The sequence below is a fragment of the Gallinula chloropus genome (genome assembly GCF_964237585.1).
Source record: "Gallinula chloropus genome assembly, chromosome: 15".
Lineage (NCBI taxonomy): Eukaryota > Metazoa > Chordata > Aves > Gruiformes > Rallidae > Gallinula > Gallinula chloropus.
The window spans coordinates 11,447,264-11,471,408 of record NC_140100.1 but is presented as its reverse complement, the minus strand read 5'-3'; the positions used below and the strand labels follow the sequence as shown (position 1 = coordinate 11,471,408).

General features: G+C 50.7%; 3 protein-coding genes across 3 annotated transcripts in view; all 3 read right to left on the bottom strand.

Annotated features, from left to right (window-relative positions):
• Nucleotides 1-2,010: 2,010 nt before the first annotated feature.
• RPS15A (ribosomal protein S15a) lies at nt 2,011-6,552 on the bottom strand. The gene is made up of 5 exons (XM_084271141.1): nt 6,533-6,552; nt 5,566-5,703; nt 5,328-5,407; nt 3,724-3,809; nt 2,011-2,146 (listed from the first exon to the last, which is right to left on the bottom strand). The coding sequence occupies exons 2-5, from the start codon at nt 5,696-5,698 to the stop codon at nt 2,053-2,055; spliced, it is 393 nt and encodes a 130-aa protein (XP_084127267.1). The 5' UTR covers nt 5,699-5,703; nt 6,533-6,552; the 3' UTR covers nt 2,011-2,052.
• Nucleotides 6,553-7,364: 812 nt separating this feature from the next.
• Nucleotides 7,365-15,231, bottom strand: ARL6IP1 (ARL6 interacting reticulophagy regulator 1; the record flags this gene model as incomplete). Its single annotated transcript, XM_084271317.1, has 6 exons — nt 7,365-8,436; nt 8,657-8,741; nt 9,354-9,471; nt 10,317-10,436; nt 13,179-13,312; nt 15,196-15,231. 6 exons carry the CDS (start codon nt 15,229-15,231, stop codon nt 8,318-8,320), a joined length of 612 nt encoding a protein of 203 aa, XP_084127443.1. The 3' UTR covers nt 7,365-8,317.
• A 2,391-nt stretch (nt 15,232-17,622) lies between these two features.
• SMG1 (SMG1 nonsense mediated mRNA decay associated PI3K related kinase) overlaps nt 17,623-24,145 on the bottom strand; it is a gene marked incomplete at its 5' end in the record, with an annotated part of 65,403 nt that continues 58,880 nt past the window's right edge. The window contains 6 exons of the mRNA XM_084271014.1: nt 17,623-20,031; nt 20,814-20,920; nt 21,051-21,230; nt 21,915-22,021; nt 22,198-22,409; nt 23,022-23,249. Coding sequence (XP_084127140.1) covers nt 19,954-20,031; nt 20,814-20,920; nt 21,051-21,230; nt 21,915-22,021; nt 22,198-22,409; nt 23,022-23,249 — 912 coding nt within the window. The 3' untranslated portion in view covers nt 17,623-19,953. The remainder of the gene's footprint in view (nt 20,032-20,813; nt 20,921-21,050; nt 21,231-21,914; nt 22,022-22,197; nt 22,410-23,021; nt 23,250-24,145) is intronic.

Sequence of the window (24,145 nt, the reverse complement as noted above, 5' to 3'; positions counted from 1 at the left end):
GTTTATTACCCTGAAAGACAGCTAGTTTTCCCTACAAACACCACTTTCCCAAGGTGCACACTCGCAGCTCGGAATCACCTTAGTAACTGGGGTGAGCCTCAGCAGCCTCCACGCCTGACAAGCCAGCAGTGACATTTGAGACACGCTGGGAAAGGTGCATCTGCTGCTGTGCTCTCCCTGTCCGGCTCTTGACTCTGGAGCTCTCATCTGTTTCAGAACTCTAGAGAAGCTGTCAGGCTGGCTTGGGAGATGAATTAACCAAGTTGGGGATCAGCAATTCTCTTACTTTAGAAGTCACTGCAGGAGCAAAGGTAAACTGGCTCAGAACCAACCAGTGTGCACTCCTGTGTCACACAGGTTTAACACATGATGTCTGACTACCAGGGAACCTGAGGCTGTAGTAAACTCCTCCAAAGGAAGCTTTAAAGTGCCACCAACCTTCTTCCACCAGGTATCAGAACTGTGTGTTCTACTCTGACACGAGCCACGACTGTATGAAAAGGAACAGCAGTCTGGATAGGATCTTCAGGGTCACTCTGAGCAGGAACACGGCAGCTCACACACAGAGTCAACGTGCAGTGCTGCACAACTATCACCATGAGGGACAGGAAACACCTCGCTGGAACCAGCAGCTGGACCTGACAATAAGGGGCCAAGACAGACCTTTTGACTCTGTGACTGCTCTGTGGCTCTGCATATGGGTCTCCTCTCCAGCTAAGCAAATTTCTGTCTCAAATCACACCAGAACTGTCCTGGTCACACTGGAATTTTTGATGCCATCTGCAACCCAGACTTCGGGACCATAACCTGTGTGTGACTGGCATAACCCAGGTAACCCAGTCCCTCAGCCTTCCTCACCCTGTTCTTCCCAGCCAAGCTCCAACCCCAGTGCAGGAGCCAGTGTGCATCACCAGAAGGATTCTCTAAATATTCTTTCACAGTTTGCTGCCACTGCCTTGTTCCTCAACAATTCACATCATCAGCCATCTACAAAGGATTAAGAACTGTGTGCTTAACAAGGAATATCTCCTTTTCTCCAGAAAAAGAGGGAGCTGGGCAGGTTACATGGCTATGATGAAGTATAAACACTTTGTGCCTGAGGACCAGCACTTCCACCCCAAGGCTCCCTGAAAAGCTTTGCAATGCCATACAGCCTTCAAGGCACACGGCTTCTACCTTGAGCCACTCTGTACCAGCAGGACAGATCACCAACTGTTTCCAACTGTTTGTATCAAGAACCACAAGTTCAAGTGTTTTACAGTGAGCTGCAACGGGCTTGCTACACTTCAAGAGGCTCCCTCCTAACAAAGGCTCCCAACGAAGCGAGGTAAGGCACAGCATTCCCAGCAGCTCTGGAAGGACAGTGCAGTCGGCCCCGCAGATGCTTCCTTCCCACTCTCTACCATCTGCAAGCAGCTCTTCTGCTGGAGTCTCTGCTCTCTCTACTGCTCCGGAAGAAAGGGCTTGACTTTTCTGCATCATCAAACACATGATGCTGTCACGCATCAGCTGCCTGAAACAAAGACCAACAACTCATTCAGTACTAAACAGTTACTACCCGCAGGTAACTAAAGAAATCCCCGAGTTACATCTTCACTGCAACACGTAAAGCAGCTGCACAGCAACTACCCTGCCCAAAGCTGATGTTCCAAAGGGTGTTTTCCATTATTTAGCTGGAAGGTGAATGGTCACATCCATGTCACCAAGGATCCAGGAGTATCTAGTAACCAAGAAGCAATCCCACCACGTGACAGAGGACTACACCCCTTCACCTTGGAGCTTTCCAGCTGAGACCATTCTGTGCCGTGACCTGTAGCTGTCACCCAAGGGGGAGTTACTGACAGTAAGTTGTATTATTAACAGAAATCAAAGCTGTGCCCAGGGATGGCATGGATCCCACACATCATCTGCGGTACAGACGGAACTGTAGCACTAGTGAAGCGCTGCCTGTTCCAGGCACTACCCCAGGCAGCATCAGAAGTCATTAATTACTGACTGGGAACACCAGAGTCCATTTGAACAATTTATTAGTATCCTCTTTTTTTACAAGGTTTAGAAAAAGAAGCCCAGGATTTTGCCTCCTGTGTGTTTTCGCCTCGCCTCCTCGTGGTCCATGATGCCAGCCGAGGTCGTCAGGACAATGTACCTGTTAAGAAAGAACAAAGGGCTGTTTATCCTCTCACTCTACACTGACAGCACCTGCTTCAGGTCTGTTGCTGTAGGGATGGGCCTGATGGGTGCTGGTTATTGAGCAGTGAGAAGCTCCCCCCCAAAGCACAACTCTGCAGCACGCAGAGGGGATTTACAGGCTTCTGTCTGCCAAGTATTTGCTACAGTCTCAGCAAGAAGGTTTCCTGCACACTCTCTGCCATGGCAGCAGCAACCCTCTGCCCCTATTTTAAGCAGACACTTAACTTCAGAGCAGGTAGAGACACGGGGGTGACAGACACCCCTCAACAGCTTTGTGTCTCAGTCCTGAGCACAGATGCAGACCAGTGCCTGGCTCCGCGCTGACACGGACACAGTACAGTCACTGCCAACACCAACACTCGGATTGGCAGCACGCTTCACCCACACAGCTTCACATCCCACAACCTCCCAGCCCAGCGCTCCACAAACACTCCTGAACATCTACAGCACACGCTAGCGAGCAACGCTGGCACACAGCTCACTGCTGGAGCTCTGAGAGCAGAAGGGACATGGAGCTGTCCATCCTGCCTCTGTGGCACACTGGCTGAGCCCCTCAAGGCTCTTCCAGCCCTGTCACCCTGCTGTGCTGAGCTTTATTACTCTTGACTCAGTGAATTTTACAGAATCACAGAATCACCAGGTTGGAAGAGACCTTTGAAGATCAACAAGTCCAACCATTCCCATCCTATGCTAAACCACATCCCTAAGTACCTCATCAGCCCTTTTTTTGAACACATCCAGGGAAGGTGACTCAACCCCCTCCCTGGGCAGCCTGTTCCAGGCCCTGACAACTCTTTCAGTAAAAAATTTTTTTCTAATGTGCATCTAAACCTGCCCTGGCCCAGCTTGAGGCCATTTCCCCTTGTCCCATCTCCTGTCCCCTGGCTGAAGAGACCATCGCCCACCTCTCTGCACCCTCCTGTCAGGTCAGTGTAGGTGGGGATAAGGTCTCCCCTCAGCCTCCTCTTCTCCAGGCTGAACACCCCCAGCTCCCTCAGCTGCTCCTCAGAGGATTTGCCCTCCAGCCCCTTCCCCAGCCTGGCTGCCCTTCTCTGCACTCGCTCCAGGACCTCGAATTTTGTGAAGAAACAGCACAGTGCATAATAGGAGCATTTTAAGTGCTGTGGGGGTTTGTTCAACAGAGGCTCTGACCTCTCATCACTGTACAGCTCATCAATTTATACACAATCAAGAAGCTTAATTTAAAGCAGTATGACCAACTGCCAGCGGCCTGGCAATCTGCATGACGACTCCTCCCATCTACAAGTGTCATTATTAAAACCAAAACAGGTCCAAGTTTGATTTTCCTGGTGCAAGCAGGACGTCCCAAAGCCAGGCAGACACATGTCCTCTCTCAGCAGTGTCCCCCCAAGAGCAGTTAAAAGAGGGCACATGCAGAAGATGGATTTTCAGGCTGGTGCCCACCTCCAGACTGATCAGAGGGGAAAGGTGTGAGGTGACCCTAGCTCAGGCAGCCTGAGAGTGTACTCACACACACACACACACAGAGGTTTAACTCTTCTCCATACTCACCCAAACTGACGTGAGGGCAGTAGGTTGTTCTGCCACTTTTCCAAATCCTTCAGCTGAACATCGAATCTGGGACTGATCACACCACACTGTAAAACAGAATCCAGTTACAAACCAGACAACTAAATAACCAGCATTTGTACATTTGTGATTTCAACTCAACAGAATATGGAGTTCTGCTGCCAAAAATACCTGAACCACCAATGTCAGAGTACCAAGAAGCATCTTCCCAGGGCATGAACAGTGCTTGTCCCAGCTAAGCTGAGACTCTCTCACAGCTATCAGCCCTTAATTCCTTAGCCTAGCTGCTGCCTCCCCACCCAGAGCAACTGACACCACTGGTGAAGAGAAACCAACAGAAGCATACTGTGAACTACCAGAGATCACTGAGCATCCAAATTCATCAAGAAACCCTCAGACTACTCTGGGATATTCTACTTCTAACTGTCCCTAGTTAGCTATGAGACAGTTATGTCCCAGTTACTCTGGGATATTCTACTTCTAACCACCCCTAGTGAGGTTTTAAGCAGAAATAAACATGCTTAAAAGTTCCCGAAGTTTTCAAGTTAGTTGTATTATCCACTGACCACAACCACAGCACTACCACCACTCCCAGTTACCTTGCTGGATCCAATTATCTGAGTATTTTATCTCAAATAATCAATAAACATCCAAGAGGTACAGTTCCTGTACTGATGGACCCTTTGCTGAACCAAACAACTGTTCCCTTGCTGTAACTGTTGAGAGAAACGTTACATCCAGCTGCACCCTGCGGGATCTGTCACAAAACCACCCAGGAGAGGTCAGGAACACCATACCCAAGCCTAGCATGCCCTGTTCTTTTCACAGGCAGTAACACTAGTGAGTTGGGTGGTGTCAGGAGTTTTCTGCCTAATTCACTCAAGGAATTTTCAGCTGCCCACGATAGAGAGAGCCTCCAGCAGTAATTTGGCCAATCCATTCTTCTGTTGTTTCACTAGAGCCTCCTCTCACCTGCACAGCTTAACTGGCAGCAACGCACAGCAAGTCACCACAGAACTGTGCAGCTCCTTATTTTGAGACAAAAGCACTTAAAAAACTTTCCAAAACACACCCCAATACACTTCATATGCCTCAAGAACTTAAAAATCACTAATTACACTCCACTCAACTTTCCCCCAGCTGCAAGCAAAGCCCATCTAGCAGCAGCAGGAAGGGCTGTCTTCTCAACATTTACAGGTGTCAAACATCAAATGGAGAGCAACTCTCTTCCTGTCTCACAAGTCAAGACTCCCAGATAGCTTAAACATCAAAGGAACTGGGAAATCACTCCACAGCCAGAGAGCCTTTCAGGGGACAGAAACACAGAGCAAGCACAGACCTCCCTGAAAACGCGTCTTATGTATTCAAGATTTAAAAGAGATCTAATTAGTCAAGCATCCCACTGTGAGGTGAAGGAGGACCCGAAAACCCATCTAACACTGACATTACTCTTGTTTACAGGGATTCAATACACACCACCTTCTTGGCAAAGAATTCTTTCAGAACTGGAGCAGACAGAACATCAACCAAAGAGTCCCATTTAAACAACCCCCCCAGAGAACTGAAGTCAGGAAGACAAGTCCTACCTTGTTGAGTCTGCCTGTGAGATTGACAACAATCTTCCCAGCTCTGTGATCGTCAATTATCTCAAACTCACCAATGTAACCTGGAAGAGATTAGCAGACAGGTCCCATACCAAACGCCTGGCTGTGTTAACACTACAATTATGTTGTACAAAACCAGCTGAAGCATCTTTTCCAGCCAGAAAACCACTGTGCCACCAGCCACAGAGCCCAGGGAGGAGAAAGGAAGCACTGTACTTACCGTGCTTCATCATCACAGTTAGAAACCGGACGATGACTTTGGAGCACGGCCTGATGAGAACCTGGCGTTTCCCACGTTTCTCTGCATTGTTGATGCTTTTGAGGGCATCGGCCAGAACATTCATGCGCACCATGGTGCCTGGGGGGAAAAGGGGAGGCGGCTAAGTACTCCCAGCACAGAAATACTGAGCGGCACACGCTCCCACGGCTCGTTTTAGCCCTAAGAAATCTCAGACTGGAAGTTACATTCGATGTTAGAGAGAATTCTTAGGGTAGAACGCAGACCAAGTCACACGCCCGCCATCCAACAGTCTCTCCTCAGCGTGACACCTTTCCCAGGGGAATCGTTTTGCACTTTACAGCCCGATTATGCAGCACCGGCCACGGGCAGAGCCCGGCTCGTACGTGACACCGAACGCTGGAGGATCTGCGAGAACAAACTGCAAGTGCAGCTCCGCGAAGGAAACCGGGCAGGGGTCTGCAACGCCGTGATCAAGGCCAGGCCCCGCCGCACGGAGCGCCTCTGCCACCGCGCCAGGGAGCCCCGGAGGAGCGGGGCCGGCTCGCTCCCTCCCCGGAGCCACGCGGCCAGGCCCGCCCCGGAGCCCAGCCCGCCACCCGCTCCCCGAACCCTCCGCTACCTCCTCCCGCGCCTCGCCGCGCACCCCTCGCTCCTTCGAGCCCGCGGGCTCCGCGGCCCGGCCCAGCGCCCCACAACTGCGGCCCAAGCCCGGCCGCCGCCCCGCACCCCTGAGGAGAGCGGAGCCGCAGGCGGGAGGGCGCGTCCCCCCACCCTCCGCTCCGGAGGCTCCATGGAGCGCTGGGGGAGACGCCGGCGGCTCAAAACGGGCCGAGAGGGTCGAGCGCGGCCAGGCGGCCCCGACGAGGCGGGTAGAGGCGGCTGCGGGGCCCGGATGGGGCCGGGAGGCGGCGGATGGCGGCCGGGACCCGGCGGCGGCCCCACTCACCGGTACGGCAAGATGGCGGAAAAGGAAGAGGCCGGGCACCCGCGCGGTGTTATGGGAGGGCCATGGGCGCGAGGAGGCACGCGCCGCGCCTTCTCGCGAGAGCTGGCGTCCCAGTCGGGAGGAGCCGCGCGCTGAGACCGCTCGTTTCTATTGGCCGAGAGCGGCCATCGCGCTTCCGGAGCGACGGGGCCGCCCGCGTTCCCATGGCAACCAGGACGCGGCGGGGCGGGACGAGGTGAGGCCGGGGCGGCCAGAGCCCGGCTGCGCGGGGAGCGGGACCGGGCTGCAGCCCGCGCTCCCCCTTCCCCCCGTAACCGCCTTCACGGGGCAGGAGGCGCTCGAGGGACGTACGAGCCGCTCGGGTCCCGCTCCGGCGCGGACGGGTCCGGCCGGGACGAAGCTGCGCCCAGCGCCCCGGCTGCTTCCACCGACTCTTCGCTTCATACCGGGAACGCGGCTCCTGCCCTGATCGGGAGCTGCCGCCAGCGCGGCCCCGACACGGCAACGCACTGCTTGCCTCTCCCCCCCCCCATCTCTGCCAGCCCCGGTAACGCTGAGCGTTGCCCCAGCAGCCTCGTGGTGCCTGCACAAACCAGTCACCAACCCAAGTTGAGGCCGCCAGACACCAACACAGCCCTTCCCCCTGCAGCAGGGGCTGCCAGCAGCCCCTCAGCGCTGGCAGAGGTGGCACCATTCCACACACATGGCATTCCTCTGTCAGGATGCTGTGCTCCAAACCCCACACAGCACTGAAAGGCCATTCCCAGCTCCCACTCATGATTGAGAGATGTATTCACACCATTTTCTGCACATTCAAAGAGCAAGCCTTAAGGAAGTTCCTCTGGAGTCTGTATTTACCTATTCAACAGTTACAATACACACTGGAGACATCTCAGAACAGTAAAATGCATTAACACAGGTTTGAGCTTTTTAAAGAAAAAAGTTCTGTTTAAAAAAAAAAAAAGAAGGAGAGGTCATAGAAAAGCACAAACAGGCTTATTTACAGAGGCAAACCTAGCATGTTCATGGCTATTTTGTACACAAACAACAGTCAAAACCAAACGTGCTACACAGCTCCATGACAACAGCAGTTTTCAGAACAATCAGCTGTTAAAGTTACACACACCTTAACTCATTTCCTACAGTCTCAGTGCAACGAGTTGAAGTTTACACTACAGGTAAATAACTGAACTACCACTTGAGATGTTCCAGACCTCTTTTCAACAGATCATCTGGTCTATGCAGCCAAAAAACAAAAGCAAACAGGTTGAGCAAGACACTGGGATCACCTTCCGCAGCCGTTCTGGGTTGTACCCTCAGCTGTGATCACTCTTATTCATTGTCCTCCTGCACAAGGATCAGTAGTAACAAGCCTCTGAGAAGCCTACGCTTCCAGAACTGCCTTTCATACTTGTGGTAGCTACACACTCAGTGCTCAGTGAAGCTAACACAGTCACAGGAACACTATCACACACTACAGCTGTAGGGTTTCTTGAGTCGGGGTGTTTATTCACGGGCATCATAATTTGGTAAGACACTTAGTAAGCTCCGTGCATCAAAGGTCAGGGTCTGTCACCTAAAGATCACCTGCAGAACCCAAGTCAGCACAGCTACACACACACACGCCCACAGCAGTTGCTACGGTGACATTTTCACTTCGTCAGGGAGCCAGTAAAAAAAAAAAGCCAGTGAGCAATATAATTTCTATTATCTTAATTACACATTAATTCTTAAACTGTTCCCATGGAAACCTTTTACAAGAGCAAACAGCAGTTGTCTTCATCTTCACTCATTTTTCTTTTCCTTGTGCTTGAGAAGTTTGTTTATCTCCCTTTTTGCCATTCCAACATACTTTGTAATGATCCCATGCTGGTTTAGTCCAGGAAACAGCAACATGAAGCTTACTAGAGGAGGGGAAAAAAAAAAGCCTTAATTAATACTCCTTTAACAAGCTTCTGGCACTCTACAATCCCTTGCTCCCCATAAGCCCAGCTGCTTGAAAACAGACAAATAAAACCCTCCAACAAAGAGTCACCACACATAATGAAAACTTAACTTCTACCAGGCTGATGCCATTTCAGGCAGCTAACAAAGTGACAGCTGTTTTGCCTGCCGCACACTCACCGATAAGATAGGTCAGGAAGAGATTGTGAACCTGCTGTCCAATCCAGGCAACCACAGCCAGAGAAAAAAGCATGGTCATGAAGTACTAAAAATAGAAAGGGAACAGTTAGATCTGTTGGGAATTTGCCCCCTCCAATACCTGGCAACTCCTCAACATTTAAAGCCAGCTTGCAGTTTGCTGTCCTTTCCACATGCAATACCTACACACAGCTTGCTGGCTTGTTAAAACAGACTGGAGTCTGCAATCAGGTGTTCTCATTTATTTCCATCAGGTTTACACCCTTTCTGTGCAGATACCCCTTAGCATCAGCCTAGGTCACCCCCACTGCCACAGCTGCAGCCCCACACAGTACCTGAAGCTGTCTGTGGGATGGTAAAGCACTGCTCACATCCCTAAGCTGGCACATTGCTGACATCTAGGGTTTTCTAGGACAGTGTGTACACTGGAAAGAAGCAGCATTTCCAAAAGCTGACCTATCCAAAGAACTCTTCCTATCAAGGGTATGCTCCTATGTCCAGGTACTGCAAGTTTAAAGCCACATATCTTGCCACTCACAGTTTGAGATGTGACTGGTGTAAAGTCACAGCCAGACCTGCTGGGTCCTGGTTTGATACACCAGCTTACTCAGACATGTGTCTAGCAAAACCAGTTAACAAGACAGAGAAACTCCTGAGATGAAGTCCTGGAACTCAATACCATTTTAGGCTTCTCTTCCTTCAGTGTGAAGAGACGTTTCCACCAGCCAACAATTCGGCGACGAGACTTTACCAGGTTGCAGCAGATCTCATGGAATCTCTGCTGCTGCTCTGTGGTCCTTTTGTTGAAGAAAACAAGAAAGTCAGAAATAAGAACTCAAGGTTTCATCTGAAAGGTGAAAATATATCCCATAGTACAGTAAAAAAGTATCCAGCATCTATGACTATGATTCACCCTGTCATCTGCTTACCTCAGCCTTACCCCTTGCTTTCACTGGGCATCACAAAGCAATTCCCTGTGTCATTTGCCTGTACACCAACTCTCTAAAACTGACCCCCAAAAGAGCAACCACCTTCAGACCAGAAGAGGGGTGGTATTAATCCAATACCAGTGTGATACAAGTAATACATTCCTTTGGCTTTTATGCTGCTTTATTATTAGACAAGAACTTTTATCAACTAGCCAACTTAAAGCCAGCACACTAAAGTTTTCTTGTAATTCAAGATTTGGTTCAAATAAGGTTCTTCTCCAGTTTTCTGTCTTCAAATCTGTTTCACTTACAATCACATTCATACTCTGTGTGTTACTCTTCACTGTATTTACTACCACCACTCTTTCCAAACATACAATCCAATACCCTGCTTCATTATTTCAGTTCTCAGTGTCTATTACCCCTTAATTACTAAAACAAGTTTAGCAGAACTAACTAGCATCCTTAATGGAGAGCAAAGAATGTGCCTACACTTTAAAAAAAGTCCACGTTGCTGGAAGGAGCAATAAAGGAGCAGTGATCTTTCACGTACAGATGTCCACCTTGCTAGTGACCTCACTGTGTATTACAGAGCTGCTGATTTCTTACAACAGTGACTCTACAGTGTAATTGATATTTAAGTCAGACATCCATGTTGATAAAGTCCACAATTTATTTGCACTCAAACTGTTGCAATTCAAGTTTTCCCTCACCATTTATTGGAGCCAAAGATTCTTGGTGCAAGAGCAGGAACAAGATAATCAGCCAAACAGAGGAACATGACAAAGCAGGAGACTCCTGAAAGAACTGATGGGTCCAAGTAGTAGATCATCCTGCAGAAAGAAGGTAAGAGAAGTGATTTCTGGATGCTCAGACTGCTAAACACTAGACATATTTCATCACCTCTTCACAAGGACTCAGGACTCCAAGCAGCAGCCCTACCCTCTTGCCCAACCTCAAACCCACCCATTGGATTCGCTCCTATTACTAACACAAAGTACTTCAATGCTACTGCAAAGAAATACAGAAAAATTAAAGAGGGTTTTCTTACTGCACCAAGCAAGAAAATGCTGCAAAGGAGCAAGCTGACCACAAAGGGCAGCAGAAGTAAGAATTCATCATTATATCTCTCTCAGAGGTAACATCTAGGGATCTAACACTGACTGGGGGGGTGAGGGAGTGAAGAGACACCAAAACACCAGGCAGAGTGGAAGCTCTAACATTACTGGTTCCACATCAGTCACAGAATTCAGGCCCAGTCTGGCTGTCATTTGCTGTGTCACCCTGAGAGCTAACCAAACCTGTTCTGGATGGGCAGCCACAAGGCTCCAATTAGGCCAGCACTGTGCATTTACATACTACCTGTGCCACCAGGCAGATGCAATGGCATGGGTACAGGACAGGAACCAGCTCATCTCCTGAGTGTTTGCTAACACTCAGCTGCACCACGTGCTGCTTGTTTACACTGAACAGTACTTCCTGAACAGCACAGTAATGCAAGGAGAAAAATGTCATCCTCTGTGGCAGGACCAGTCTTCCTATCCACCTGGCAGTGCTCCTGCACTGAATGTTCAGGCTCCTTTTTGATACAGTACCAATTCAGGATCTGAACTCCTATTTCCTCCAAGTATTATTCAATACAAGATCCTTTCTGCTATAATGTCCTGGTTTTGGTCAGGATGGAGTTAACTTCTTTTGTACCAGCGGATGCAATGCTGTGTTTGAGAGTTAAAATGGGAGCAGTGCTGATAACACCCTGATGGTTTTAGTTGCTGTCAGACAGTCAAGGACTTTCTCAGCTCTTTGTGTTTCTCTGTTCATGAGAAAGGAGGGGTGAAGCCAGGACAGGTGACCCAAACTGCCCAAAGAGAGTATTCCATGCCAATTACGTCCTGCTCAGTATAACGGGGGCTGATGGGAGGAGGAGCAGGGGCGGCTCCAGGACGTGCGGTTTTTGGGGGACGGTCGGGTTCCGGGACGGCTCTGGGTGGCACGGCCTGAGCTGTGGGTTCGGTGAGAAACTGCATCCTGTAGCAACAGCTTCATAGATTTTTGCTCTAAAGTCCTGTCAGCATTGTTCTATTTTATCTTTCTGCTATTTTAGTAAACTATCCTTATCCCAACCCACAGGCTTTTGGTTTCTTGGTTTTGGGGTTGTTACTTGCCCCTTCCTTTTCCCTTCCCTTGCCTCACCCCCCACCCCCCTTCTCCCCCTCCTCTTCTCCTTTAAAGAGCAGGCAGCTGCGTGGATCTCGGCTCTCAGCTGGGGTAAAACCACAACATATAATCACTGACTTGGTTACAGAACACCCTGAAGTTCATTAAAATCCTTCTTTTAAAAATTGCTTTTCAGTTTCATTTGATTTCCATCCTCCTCACCACTCTTGAAGACCATAAAATTTATACATATTTTATAGACTGATTATCCCTGCTTCATCTGGTTCAGCTTTTTAATTCCCTTCTTACTCCAAAAGGAAACTCCACAGCTGGTGTGGGCACCTCTCTGTAAAAAGCAGGTCAGACTCACCTCAGCCACTATCACATTATGTACATGAGCCTCCAGCAAGCCTGTTCTGCAGCTCCAATCCAGAGACAGGCAACATACTCCCATCCTGGTAGCTGCGAGTTGCCTGTGATCTCTCCTTCTCCTCCTTTCTCAGTGTTAAGGAAGTTTCTTTGCCCAAGGTTTCCCACAGCAGTTTCCCATGGGTAGCGCAGCAGCTGTAACAGCTCCAGCCAGGTGCCTCTGCAGAAGGACCCTGAACAAAGACCTTCCTGGGCAGTCACACCCATTCAATCTAAGTTCCCTTCCCCTTACAGGGCAGGGCAGATCAGCAGTTATATTACGGTCTGGGGGTCTTCACGTTCTCCATGGGGTCCTTTCTCCATCTCTAGCCAGGCTGCTTTGCTTATCTCTACAGCTGCCACCCCTGCTGCCAGTTGCAGCCGCCTGATCTTCCACCTTATACCAGCTCTGGGGTCACCTTTGACTTCACTAGGAGAGGGTTCAGCAAAAATTCAATCTATCAGGTGAAAGTTCATTGCTGTGGTCTATAGTTTTGGCAAATTTAGCCACTTATGTCAAGTTAATTATACCAACACTCATGGCTAAGCCTGACAAAAATCCCGAGTTGCAAAAACCAACTGAACTCACCTTAACCACCACATCAAAGATGCAGTATAGGGAAGTTTCCCTATGGAAACAAGTTTTCCTTAGTGATAGAACTGCTGGTTTGGGGAAAAAAGACAAAGGAGACTACCAGAGTTGACTAAGCAGCATGATACAGAGAATGGGGGCAGGATGTGAACACACCAATGAAGAACACACAGCCCAGCACAGTGAACACACACAGCAATGCTGCTGGCAAGCAGCTCCTGCAGAAAGCACCACGTCCCTCTGAGCAGGATGCTGCTCCCTTTACTGCCTCTTCTAGAGGCTTTTCAGAGCTCACATGCATTGAGAAACTGAGCCTGGAATACAAGCCTCCCTACTGAATTGTTAAAGATGCCTTGCTAATTTCCTTCACAGGTTTGCTACCAGCCTGTGTTCCAGGCTCCCTCCACAAGCTACTTACAGAAAAGAAAAGGAAACCACGCTCATCAGAGCCAGAGGAAACCAGGCTCTCTCCCAGCGAAGGACTTTATCTGTCATCAGAATCACTTCTCCCCATCCTTGCAAGTGCTCTTCCAAGCTAGCAGTTTCTGCAGCCTACAGAGAGAGAAGAAATTCAATAGTCTGGTTAGTAATGAAAGAGTTTAAGTCCCACACTCCAAGTTGCTTAAAAATAAGTGTCATAATTAAAGATCCCAGACACAAACCTGCTTGAGTAATTAAATTACTAACAACATTCTAAGTTTTGTAGTAAGTTATGACATCACAGCAGCAACACTAAGAGAGGCAAGATCCCACCCAAGCAGCAGCATACATTATTAGACCAAATGATACCTCCACCCAGGTTTCACCAAGGAGTTTTCCCCCAGTCTCCCATCTACAGTACTCCTTCCTCCAGGGCAGCAGGGAGTTAAAGTCAAGTTGTAAAGCCTAGCTAAAACCTCTCAAGGTGTTAACACTGACATCAGGAAAATTGCAATGTGAAACCTATTTATGTATTTTCAAAGACAACTCTGCCACATTAAACCGAAACTTTCTAGTTGCTGCCCAACACCCTTTTTTTATTATGCAAAAGGCAGCTAAAGCCCAGACTCCACAGCAGAGAGAAGTTACCCTGCTGACCACATTTGGGCTGAGGAAGCAGTTTTGCCACAGGCTGACCAAGAAAGCTATCAGTCAGCCTTTAACTCCTCTTCATATTTAATTCCTACACCCCTCCTCACACATCTGCTCTTGCACCAGCTCGCTAAGCAGTTCACCTGAGGTGTTCCATGTTTAACCCAGCTTAATAGTTTCCCCTCAGCAAGGCTGGGGATCTCAGAGATTACAAAACTCAGGTAAACATGAACAGACCCAATCTCCACCCAGGCAGTAAGAGGTGAGAAGCTGCAAGAGCCACACACGTGCGGTGCTGAGATAGCGGGGCAGGTCCCACTCTCAGCCGCCTTCCACAAGTGTTGCAAGCAAGAAGCCTGACACCCCCAGAACAATTAGGGCAGCTGAGCGCTGCTGCCATGGACAGTACAGTTTTATGGGTGATGCTAACACAACCTACTTGAAAACAACAGCCCATGACCAAAAAAAAAAAAGCAGTATTAAGACTACCTGGCAGACTGCTGGGCATGTTATCCTATCTACTGCATGCTATAAACACACAGAGAGAGAGGAAAACCCCCAGCTGCGTTCTGCCACAAGATATTTTATGACAGGCTTTTGCTTTTGTTACCTCTGCCCGCGTTTAACATGACAGCCAAGGGAAAATCCACCGGGCAACAGTCTGTTCTACAGCAGGGCTACTGACAGCAGCCCGCCTGTCAGGCTGGAGGGCAGCCGTCCCAAATCGCTTTCCCCCGGGCCAGGCGGAGAGAACTGAAGAGAGCTCATCCCAACGCCGCCTTCGTTCCACAGCCCCCCCGCCTCCCACAACGCTGCCCGGTCACCCGAGGGCCGCCCTGCCCCGGCCCCGCGGCTCCCTGCGGCCCCAGCAGCGGCCCCTTCCCCGCTTATCAGGACGGAGATAAACACTCAGGCAGGTGTCCCAGCATCCCCGCCCAGCCGCGGCGATCTCAGGCCGAGCACCCGGCTCCTGCCGCGCTGCGGCAGCCAGAGGTGCCCGGAGGCGCCGGGACAGCCAGACACGCAGTCGCGCCCGCCAGCCCTGCCCCGCACACCGGCTGGAGCCCGGCGCCGCGCCCCGGCCAGCAGGCAGGACCCCAGCGGCGGTCGGGCCCCCGCCAGGCCCCGAGGCGCGGGCCGGCCCCACCCCGCACGGGAGCCCGCACGGGGCGAAGCGGCGCGGGGAGGCGATGCCCCCGGGGGCTCGCGGGCCGAGGCCGCCCTCGCCAGCAGGCCCAGCTCCCCGCCCCCTCGCCCGGCGCCGGGAGGGCCGAGCGGCCACCAGCCCTTCCGCGGCCACCGGGCAGCGGAGCGGTTCTCCATCGCCCGCAGCCCTGGAAGGAGCGAGCGGCCCCAGCCCTCACCAGCTGATAGACGCTGTTGTTGTCGCCCTCCGCCATCTTAGCCGCCCCTCGCACCGCCGCCGGCCACACCCTCCCGCACCGCGCAGCGCCGCCGCCTTTTATAGACTCCGCGGCTCTTCTCGGCACCGATTGGCCTTCTTGAAACTCAAAGTGGACCAATCACGAGGCTTCCACTGTGCTCCGGCGGCAGCTGGTTGGCTGTTGGGATTTGAATTGAGACAGCGGCACAATCAGCGTGGGCCTTCGTGCCTCCTCCCCTCCCTCCGTCGCAATGCGACTGCGAGAGAAGGCGGAGCCTGAGGGAGGCGGGGGGCGGGGCTAAGGGAGGCGGGGGCGGTGCCTGAGGCGGCCCCACACGGCCCTGGTCCTGGCCCTGGCCCTGGCCGGCCCCGGTGGGGTTGGGGCCCGGGCCGTTACCTGCTGGGCAGCCCGAGGGACCGAGGCGGAGGCGCGCGGTGACCTCCCGCCGCCCCACTCAGCCCGGGCAGGCCCTGGTCAGGCCGCAGGCGGGGCTCGGGCCGCGGTAGCTCCCTGAGGCGGGGCCGGCGCTGCGGGCGTGCGGCGGGCCGGGAGCCGCTGCCCTCCCGGCACCGGTGCGTTTGTTGCAGGTGACCGACGAGAAGCGGGTTCGAGGTGCCGCATCGCCGCCCGCCCGGGAGACCGATGGAGCACCTGGGAGGGTCCCGGCTCCGCAGGCCGCTGCCTGGCCCGCCGCGGCCTGGCCGGCTGCCCAGCAGCTCGCGGTCCTGCCTTTGCAAAGCCGGAGCAGCGCGGTAGGATGGAAACGTTCCGCAGCGTTAATCGCCACCCCCCAGCCACAGCAAACAGCGCTGCTGGCCGCACAACTGCAGGAGCTTTCCAACCCGGCTGGCCAGCTCCATGGAGAGGAAAAGGAGACGGACCGGGGTTGGTACTATGAAAGCACAACCGTGTCTGTTCTGCGGTGTTCGGTCTTTCCCGGGGCTTTTCGTGCTCATTCAAGGTTGCTCAAGTGTGAGGAATAAAGGCTTTGCTGCACAACTTTGGAATTCATGTACACATTGCTAAAAGCTGTGAGTATCTGTGGGTCCTGTTTTCTGCTTACTGATGTTTTCTGCCTCCAGAGTCGTAATTCTACCACAGCAAAGCTCAAACAAAAGCCCATTTCTTAAGGAAGCAGCACAAGCAATAATTCTGATTAGTCTGGAGTGGTTTGGCCCTGGCTGGAGGCCAGACACCCACTAAAGCCTCGCTATCACTCCCCTTTTCAGCACCCTTCCCCTGCTGCACCGTGGGGTCCCACGCATGGCAGACAGTCCTCCACGAACTACTCTAACATAAGTCCTTTCCCACAGGGCTTCAGCTCTTCCGCAGCTGCCCCAGTGTGGGTCACTTCCACGGGGTGCTGACCTTCAGGCCCACACTGCTCCAGCCTGGTGCCCCACAGAGTCACAAGTCCCCCAGCAAACCTGCTCCAGCGTGGGTTGGTCTCTCCACGGGCTGCAGGTTGTGCTGCCAGGAGCTTGCTCCAACACAGGCTTCCCACAGGGTCACAGCCTTCTTCAGGTGTTTCCACCTGCTCTGGCGTGGGGTCCTCCATGGGCTGTAGATGGGATCTCTGCTCCCCAACATCACCACCGAGTTCTCCTTGAGAAAGCAGCACACTGACCTCCATGGAACGGAAGAGCTCTTATGGAGGCTTGAAAAACCACAGACAAAACACATCACCGCTTACACACACTGCTCACTACAGGCTGAAGGAGTCTTGTGAAGGGAGATCCAAGTGCCTGCAAGGTACTAAAGCCCACAGCCATGCACAATGATTTCAGTCTGGGTTACACTGATGTCTGCTGTTGTGCTACCACGGCAAGTGAAGGGACGATGCGCTCTCAGCACAGTCTGATCAGATACGTAAGGTGCCTGCAGAGTCTGTGCTGAGGTTTAACTGAGCCTGCCCCGACTTGCCACACTGTCAGCACTCACTGAGGAAAATGAGTGCCCAAAGCACAGGCACCCACAGTCCCTCCACTCCCAAAGCACAAACACCCACAGACCCGCCATCCCCAAAGCACGGACACCCACAGTCCCCCCCAGCCCCCCAAGCACAAACACCCACAGTCCCACCACCCCCAAAGCAGAGGAGCTGTCCGCTCAGCAGCAGCTACACAACCTTCAGTCTGTAGCATCCCTCCCCAAGTTGGGATTTGTGCTGTACTTGGCCAAAGTGGGAGGGTTAATTCTCCCCCCCAGTTTTCACACCCACGAGCAGTTTGGCACAGAAGGAAATGAACACATGTATTTGTCTTTAAAACTTTATTACATTACTCAGTAAGAACCCATCTCCACACAAGTGTTTCATTTCCGGATAGCAGAGGCATAATACACGAGCCACAGGTGAGTGTGCTGTCCCCTCCCTCCCCCCCCAGCTTCCAAGAAACAAAACAGCATGTACACCACACTCCTGTCACTACATTGCTCCAACAGACTGTTTGTAGGGTTACTTTTAACTGGAGAAAAACAAAAAAAGGACCAACAGCCTCAAGTGCTCTCATTGTGCACATGAACATTCTTCACCCCAACATGCAAACCCCTCGTTCCTGCAGCGGGCTGGGGCAGCAGCAGCAGCGGAATGCGTTTGCAGGGGGATCCTGGGCTGCAGAGCCCACGACTTCCCTGAGCAGATCAGGATGGGAAGAGGCAGCGTGTCTGCTGGAAACTCTCACACAAAGTGCATGTCCACAACAAACTGGCAACGGAGGAGAAAGGGGATTCTAAGACCTACTGAGGAGGCAGAGCAGGCAGCACAGTGCAAATCCTGAAATAGCACAAGTCCCTCTAGTGCTTAGGCCTGGTGTTAATTGATGGTACCTGAAAATCACCAGCCAAGCTTTCTACTGGGGTGAACTGCTCCAAGTCCACACTGTTAAATGGAGCTTGGCTCAAATCCTTAATACTCTAATTCTGACTGGAAAAATGCTATATTTAAAGCATGGTTTGACTCTGAAAAGAGACTAAAATGGCATCCATTGTTTTTCAGCAGCCATGTGTACCAAATTCAGCCACTTCAGAGAGAGAGAAACCTTTTACACAGAGTTTCTCAGGGCTGGGAACACCGGTGCATTTCTGCTTCAGCCAACAGCTCCTGCACAGGACTGTGGCTGGACTCTGTTGCCTTGGTTTGCTCCAAGAAAAGGCAGCTGCCTTTTCCCAAAGGCGTTCTGCTTCAATGAGGGAGTGAGAACCCTTTGAGGCACACAACAGACAAGCAGGACTTGGATCTAAGTAAGAAGATGCCATTCTGAGGGAGATTTTTCTGACTGCAGTCACACTTTGAATGCAGAACTGATTGCAAACCCATGAGCCTGGCTGGAAGAGTCCCTAGGGAAGCATTATTGAACAACCGGCTCTAGAAGGAATACGGCAAAGAAAAAAAAAATCACTTGGAGGAAACTTTCAGACCTATTTGAACCAGAATTGGAGAGTCCTTCATTTCCTTGGGTTCCACACACATCCCTGTGAACCAAAGCACTATCATTTACAAGTGTAAACTAAAAGGATTAGGAAAAGTGAAGTAAAAAGCGTATCACTACCTCCACCAGAACATCACTTTATTGTTCATCTGTCATCAACAATGTAAAACTCTACTAGATACTCTATCCTGGTTTTTAAAAAGGTAAAGATTACATTGGCTTAGCTACGTCGTACAAAAGAAACTACAGCAATCACAGTAGGATGAGATTGGAGGGACAATTTGAATTACAAAAGAGTGTACACTGCAAGCAGAGGGAAGTGCACATTAAATCAAATGCCAGGAGGAATCATTACTTTTAGATGCACAGTGACAATTTTGAGAAACTGTACATAATAATCACAGAAATGACTTTGAAAAGAACCAAAATCACGTTTTGCATTTGACCGTCCAGCTCAGACGTCATCGTTGATGTTCTGTGTCTTCAGTGCTTTTGGAAACTTTGTTTACCAACCAAAATGTTAAGTTGTTAATTTGACTAAACTGCGAGAAGGAGAAGGATGGAAAGAAAAGGTCTATTGGAAGGACGCCTAACCTACAAGAACAAGCCAAGAGGGGCGTGTGCGAGGAGAGGCTGGGAGGGAGGGGAGACAGGAGAGAGGAAAGGGAGAAGAAGAAGAGAACAAAGGCTTTTTCTTCTATCTCAGAAGTTCTTCCAATGCAGCGTAGATCTGATGTACAGCTCTTTGCTTTCAGTCCATTTCTGAAGTTGACGTTTTGCAACCTTTTTTCCGTCCGGACTGGTCGACCCAACCAGCACTGTTGCCACGCAACAAGAGTACCAAGAATCCGAACGCATCAAATCTTCCTTTGCTGTGATTTCTTCATGGCCCCATTGTTTTCGGTTTCTCTTTGAACAGGGTTCGGTGTTTCCTGAATTGTTCACAGGGTCAGGTGGAATTGAGTCCCAAATCGCTCTGCGGTTTGTAGCATCCCGATTGCTTTCTGCAGCTGACCCCCCCCCCGACACGTTTGCAGTTCTTCCGTAGCAGAAAGACAAACCGTGGTGCTCAAGCGGTGAGCTTTCACCCTTGACCGTGGGGGTTGCAGACCGTTGTGTGTAGCGTATCCCTGAGTGCAGCTATCCTGCAGGATTCACTTCCCAGTGCACCGAGATTTCCTAGGTTTCCTCAGATTAAGCCCCAGTATTCATCACCACCGACTGTGGTGCGGCTACGGATGCCTGAGGCCGAGTTGATTCTGGTGGATGTCTGACCTCGCTGAACCAGACTGATCTGCGCTCGCCCTACTCATACCCAGGCAGTCCAACCTTCATACAGCTGAGCCAAGTTATCTAGATTAGTTGCTTCCTTAATCACAAAGTCAACCTATTAAAAAGGTCAAACAAGGAATTAAAATAAGCTAACTGTTTTCTTAAAGGCTTTAAGTGATTGTAACATTTACTGGCCAATGTCACCTGCAAATACCAAACTTCAGCAGACAAAACCCTGCAGTGACTGCAAACCTGACCTCAATAACCAGGTGCAAAGAAAGTACTGGGGGGCAAAGAAAGATCACGCATTGTCCCAGCCATAGCTCCTACCCTGGGGACAGTCCACATCATCTGAGCTGCAGGAGGGCAGCTGGAGAGGAGCTGGGAGGCAGAAATCCTTCCTGGGGAGGGGGGAGGCCCTGGCACAGGGTGCCCAGAGAAGCTGGGGCTGTCCCTGGATCCCTGACAGGGATCCATGGCAGGGGGGGCACTGGGAGGCTGAGGGCCCTGCCCACCCAAACAATTTGGGGTTTCCATGAATTTAAATGGACTTTCAGGTTCACTAATGCCCTTATGGTAAACAGGCGTATGGCTGTGCTGTGCTAGTAAGCACAGATGTGTTCCATCCTTCAGACAGGTGTAGGGAGCCTGCTGATTTCTAAAGGGCAAAACATGTTTGTATAAACCTATGACTTAGGAAACAAAAGCATTTGACAAGAAGAGACATGCAGCAAATCAAGGCAGCAGCGTGCCCTGATTTGTGCTGGGATTTAAATCACAGCCCTCAGAAAGAACCCCCCATCACAACAGGACTGCAGTCCTTCAGCAGGCACACACACAGCTGCCTGCCATTGCTCAGAGCAAGGACCAGCACAGCAATGCTATAGTGTGACTCACCTGTTCAGCAACAGACATTCTCCTGTTGGGATCCACATCTCGGCCCTCTAACTTGGCTTTGACCCGCTTCCACACACTAACTGCATACGAATTCCTTTCCTGCACGGCTGGAGGCACAAAACAACACTGGGTCAATGTTACATTCCCCCTGAGGTGGTTGGGGATCGCTGTCGCTGTCCTTAGCAGCGGGGTGTGGGGCTGCTTAGGGAGCGGTGGTTGTTTAAGCCCTGAATTTACCTTTTCCTGTTTTAGGGTCCCTGGCTGTCTTTTTGGGACTACAGGCCACACTCTTGCCAGTTCCTGGGGCTGTGCTGGGAGGAGTATCCGCTGAGGTGGCGAGGTTCTTCTGGATGAGCTTCCTTGCGTTCTGCGACATCACCTCAGGCTGAGTTTTCTGCCCCGTGTTGCTGCGAACGGCTGTGGAGGAAGTTCAAAGTGCTTAAAGTACTGAAGAGAACAAACTACAGATGTGAGAAAAGGCACAGTGAAATGTGTATCAGATGCAGCTATCGGTACTTCTGTACAAACACGTTTTAAACTGGTGTTTTAAACTGCCCCAGTTCCTCTCTGCTAATTTCTTTCACTTCAAAGACAAGCAGCTTTGTTCTGCTGCATAACATTTAAGTTATACTAAGCAAGTTTTCACAGGCTCCCAACATCCAATTCTATCACTCTATGGAGTTAGAAATTGCAATTCTTGTTCTTGAGAGAAATCAGGAACCTGATTAGTCCAAATAGTGAGAGCAAAATAAGCCTCTAAAAGGAAGAAACCCACTCTCATGAGAAACTCAATTGATGTTTTTAACTGTAAAGACAGTTTTGTGAACACAAATGCATTTTGAGGTTAATTCCAAAGCTGCTCTACACTGTAACACCAACTTCAGAGACCACAGCTCAGTTAACACAGTGACAAGACACCCCACGTATCGTGGCCTTTGTGGAGTGACTCCAAATCCTGAAGGCTATGAGATCAAGTGGTCTTTTGGTATTGTGCACCAATGACTTGAATTTTGTAGGCTTTTGTCTCTATTTCAAAATCTAATTAAAATTGTGATCCCCTCTCCAGTATCAATGTAACATTTGGGCTTTTCCTAGTACTACCTGCAGCAAAGGTTGGCTGATATGTAGTAGCCGATGTTGGGCTGGAGCACTCGTTGGATGTATCCGTGACTAAGGGTGATGCAAACCCCACCAGGTTATTGTAGACACTGGGAAACAGAACAGAGTTGATAAATATTCATGCAGCTGCTTGATTTCCTGACAGCTCAAAAGGAAAACTGACATTTGGCAGAAGAGTTTGAGGACCACCGGAGCAGTACGGCATGCTCTGCTTCTGCCAGGGATGAGCGAGACGGCCTCACCTGAGAGAGGGTGACTTCCTTACCTTTGGCTCTGGGTTTTTAGTTCTTTCAAGGTGGGGGTTATTTCCTGCAGCATTTCAACGTGTTCCTGACTGCGGACCTGGCCCATAACCTGAACTAACGTAAACAGAACTGTCTGAATATTATCTTGCCACGATTTATATTCGCCCAAGAACTGCCTAACACTGTTCTCATAGGGAACATCTTCACCATCTGCCAAAGCCGCTTCTTCATCCTGTAACAGACACATGCAAGAAGGCCAATTAATTGCTATGCGCTGGCTGAGTGGGAAGCCCAGCATCCCTCTGCCTTCCCAGCCCCACAGTTTGCCACACAACCGTGGCAAATACATATATATATTTATATTTATACAAAGCACCTATCACCCTATTGATAAACATTCTTTGGAAGCACTCTGATGGCAGAGATAAGGACAGGAGTCAGCCTGTGCGTTCCTCAGCACTGCCGCTTCCAAACAATTTAAAACCAAAAGAAAAGAAACCAAAAAAAGCCACCACAGGACTTTGCTACCAGCACATAACTGGGATTTTTAGTAGGTAATGTTTCAAGGAAATACATTTGAAAGGGATCAAATGTTTTACTGATCAAGAGCCAAGAGGGGATTTGTAAACACAAATAATTGCCAAATGAGAACAAGGTTTAATTTGACCAAAGCCTGATGAGCCTAACTGGAGAAGTAAGGCTTTATAAAATTAATCTCATCTCTAAGAGTCCAGGTCTTGAACCCCATATCCTGTTTCTCAACACTCTAGAAAGCACATAGTAACAGCCATTAGCTCTGCTGGTGTGATCTGGAGCAATAAGCCTCCTGAAGTGTGCAGCATACCTTTGCCATAGCTTTCAGGAGATGTTTGACATCCCCAAGTTGCCTATTATGACCTGTAAGCACAGTTTTAATACTATCCACCAGATTCTGGATGGTCTCACAGACTGTTTCTATTTGCTGTTCTCTCTCTGTCTGTACTGTTCTTTGGGTGGATATTTCCTGGGTCAGCTGCTTGTGAGCAGAGTGGAGCCATTCCGAGCTGCCGATGGGGTGTTCCAGGCCGGTGCCCTGAAAGGAAGAGAGACACTCCTGTATCTGTACCCAGAGCCCAAGTCCGTGGCTGTGCTGGCGCTAAAGCCGCATGTTCAGCCACCAGTGGAACGAGCTCTGTACTTCCCAGCCCCTTAGAAGGTTCACACAACATTAGTTTAGAACTCATGATGTAAGCTCACCATCACAGCAGTTCTATATAGAATCATAGGATCCCAAACTGGGCTGGGTTGGAAGGGACCCCAAGGATCACAGAGCTCCAACCCCCCTGCCACAGGCAGGGACACCAACCTCCAGGCCTGGAGCTACACAAGGTTGCCCAGAACCCTATCCAACCTGGCCTTGAACACCTCCAGGGATGGGGCACCCACCACCTCTCTGGGCAGCCTGTTCCAGCCCCTCACCACTCTCTCTGTAAAAACCTTCCTTCCTTTAGCTTCACTCCATCCCCCTTGTCCTGCCATTATCTACCCTTTGAACAAGCTGATTCCCTCCTGTTTCTCTGCTCCCTTCAGGGACTGGAAGGCTGCAATGAGGTCCCCCCGCAGCCTTCTCTTCTCCAGGCTGAACCAGCCCAGCTCCCTCAGCCTCTCTTCATAGGGGAGCTGCTCCAGCCCTCTGATCATCTTTGTGGCTCCTCTGAACCCTCTCCAACAGTCCCACATCTTTCTTGTATTGGGGCCCCAGCTCTGGACACAAGACTCCAGCTGGGGCCTCATGAGGGCAGAGCAGAGAGCCCATCACCCTTCTGAGCTGCAAGAGCCACTGCTGCCTCATGGGAAGTTTCTCATTCACCCTGACACCCAGGCCTTCTCTGCAGGGCTACTCTCCAGGAGCTCTTCTCCCAGTCTGTATCTATGTCTGGGTTTCTTCTGGCCCCAGTGCAACACCTTTCTGTTACCTATTTCCCCTTC

What these genes read in the sequence shown, in the direction of transcription:
- RPS15A (XM_084271141.1), bottom strand. Translation starts at nt 5,698, where the DNA reads ATGGTGCGCATGAATGTTCTGGCCGATGCCCTCAAAAGCATCAACAAT. An exon ending in AACTGTGATGATGAAGCACG is followed by an intron (nt 5,408 to 5,565) that starts GTAAGTACAGTG and finishes AATCTCTTCCAG; the next exon opens with GTTACATTGGTGAGTTTGAG. An exon ending in CTGCCCTCACGTCAGTTTGG is followed by an intron (nt 2,147 to 3,723) that starts GTGAGTATGGAG and finishes CTTTCTTAACAG; the next exon opens with GTACATTGTCCTGACGACCT.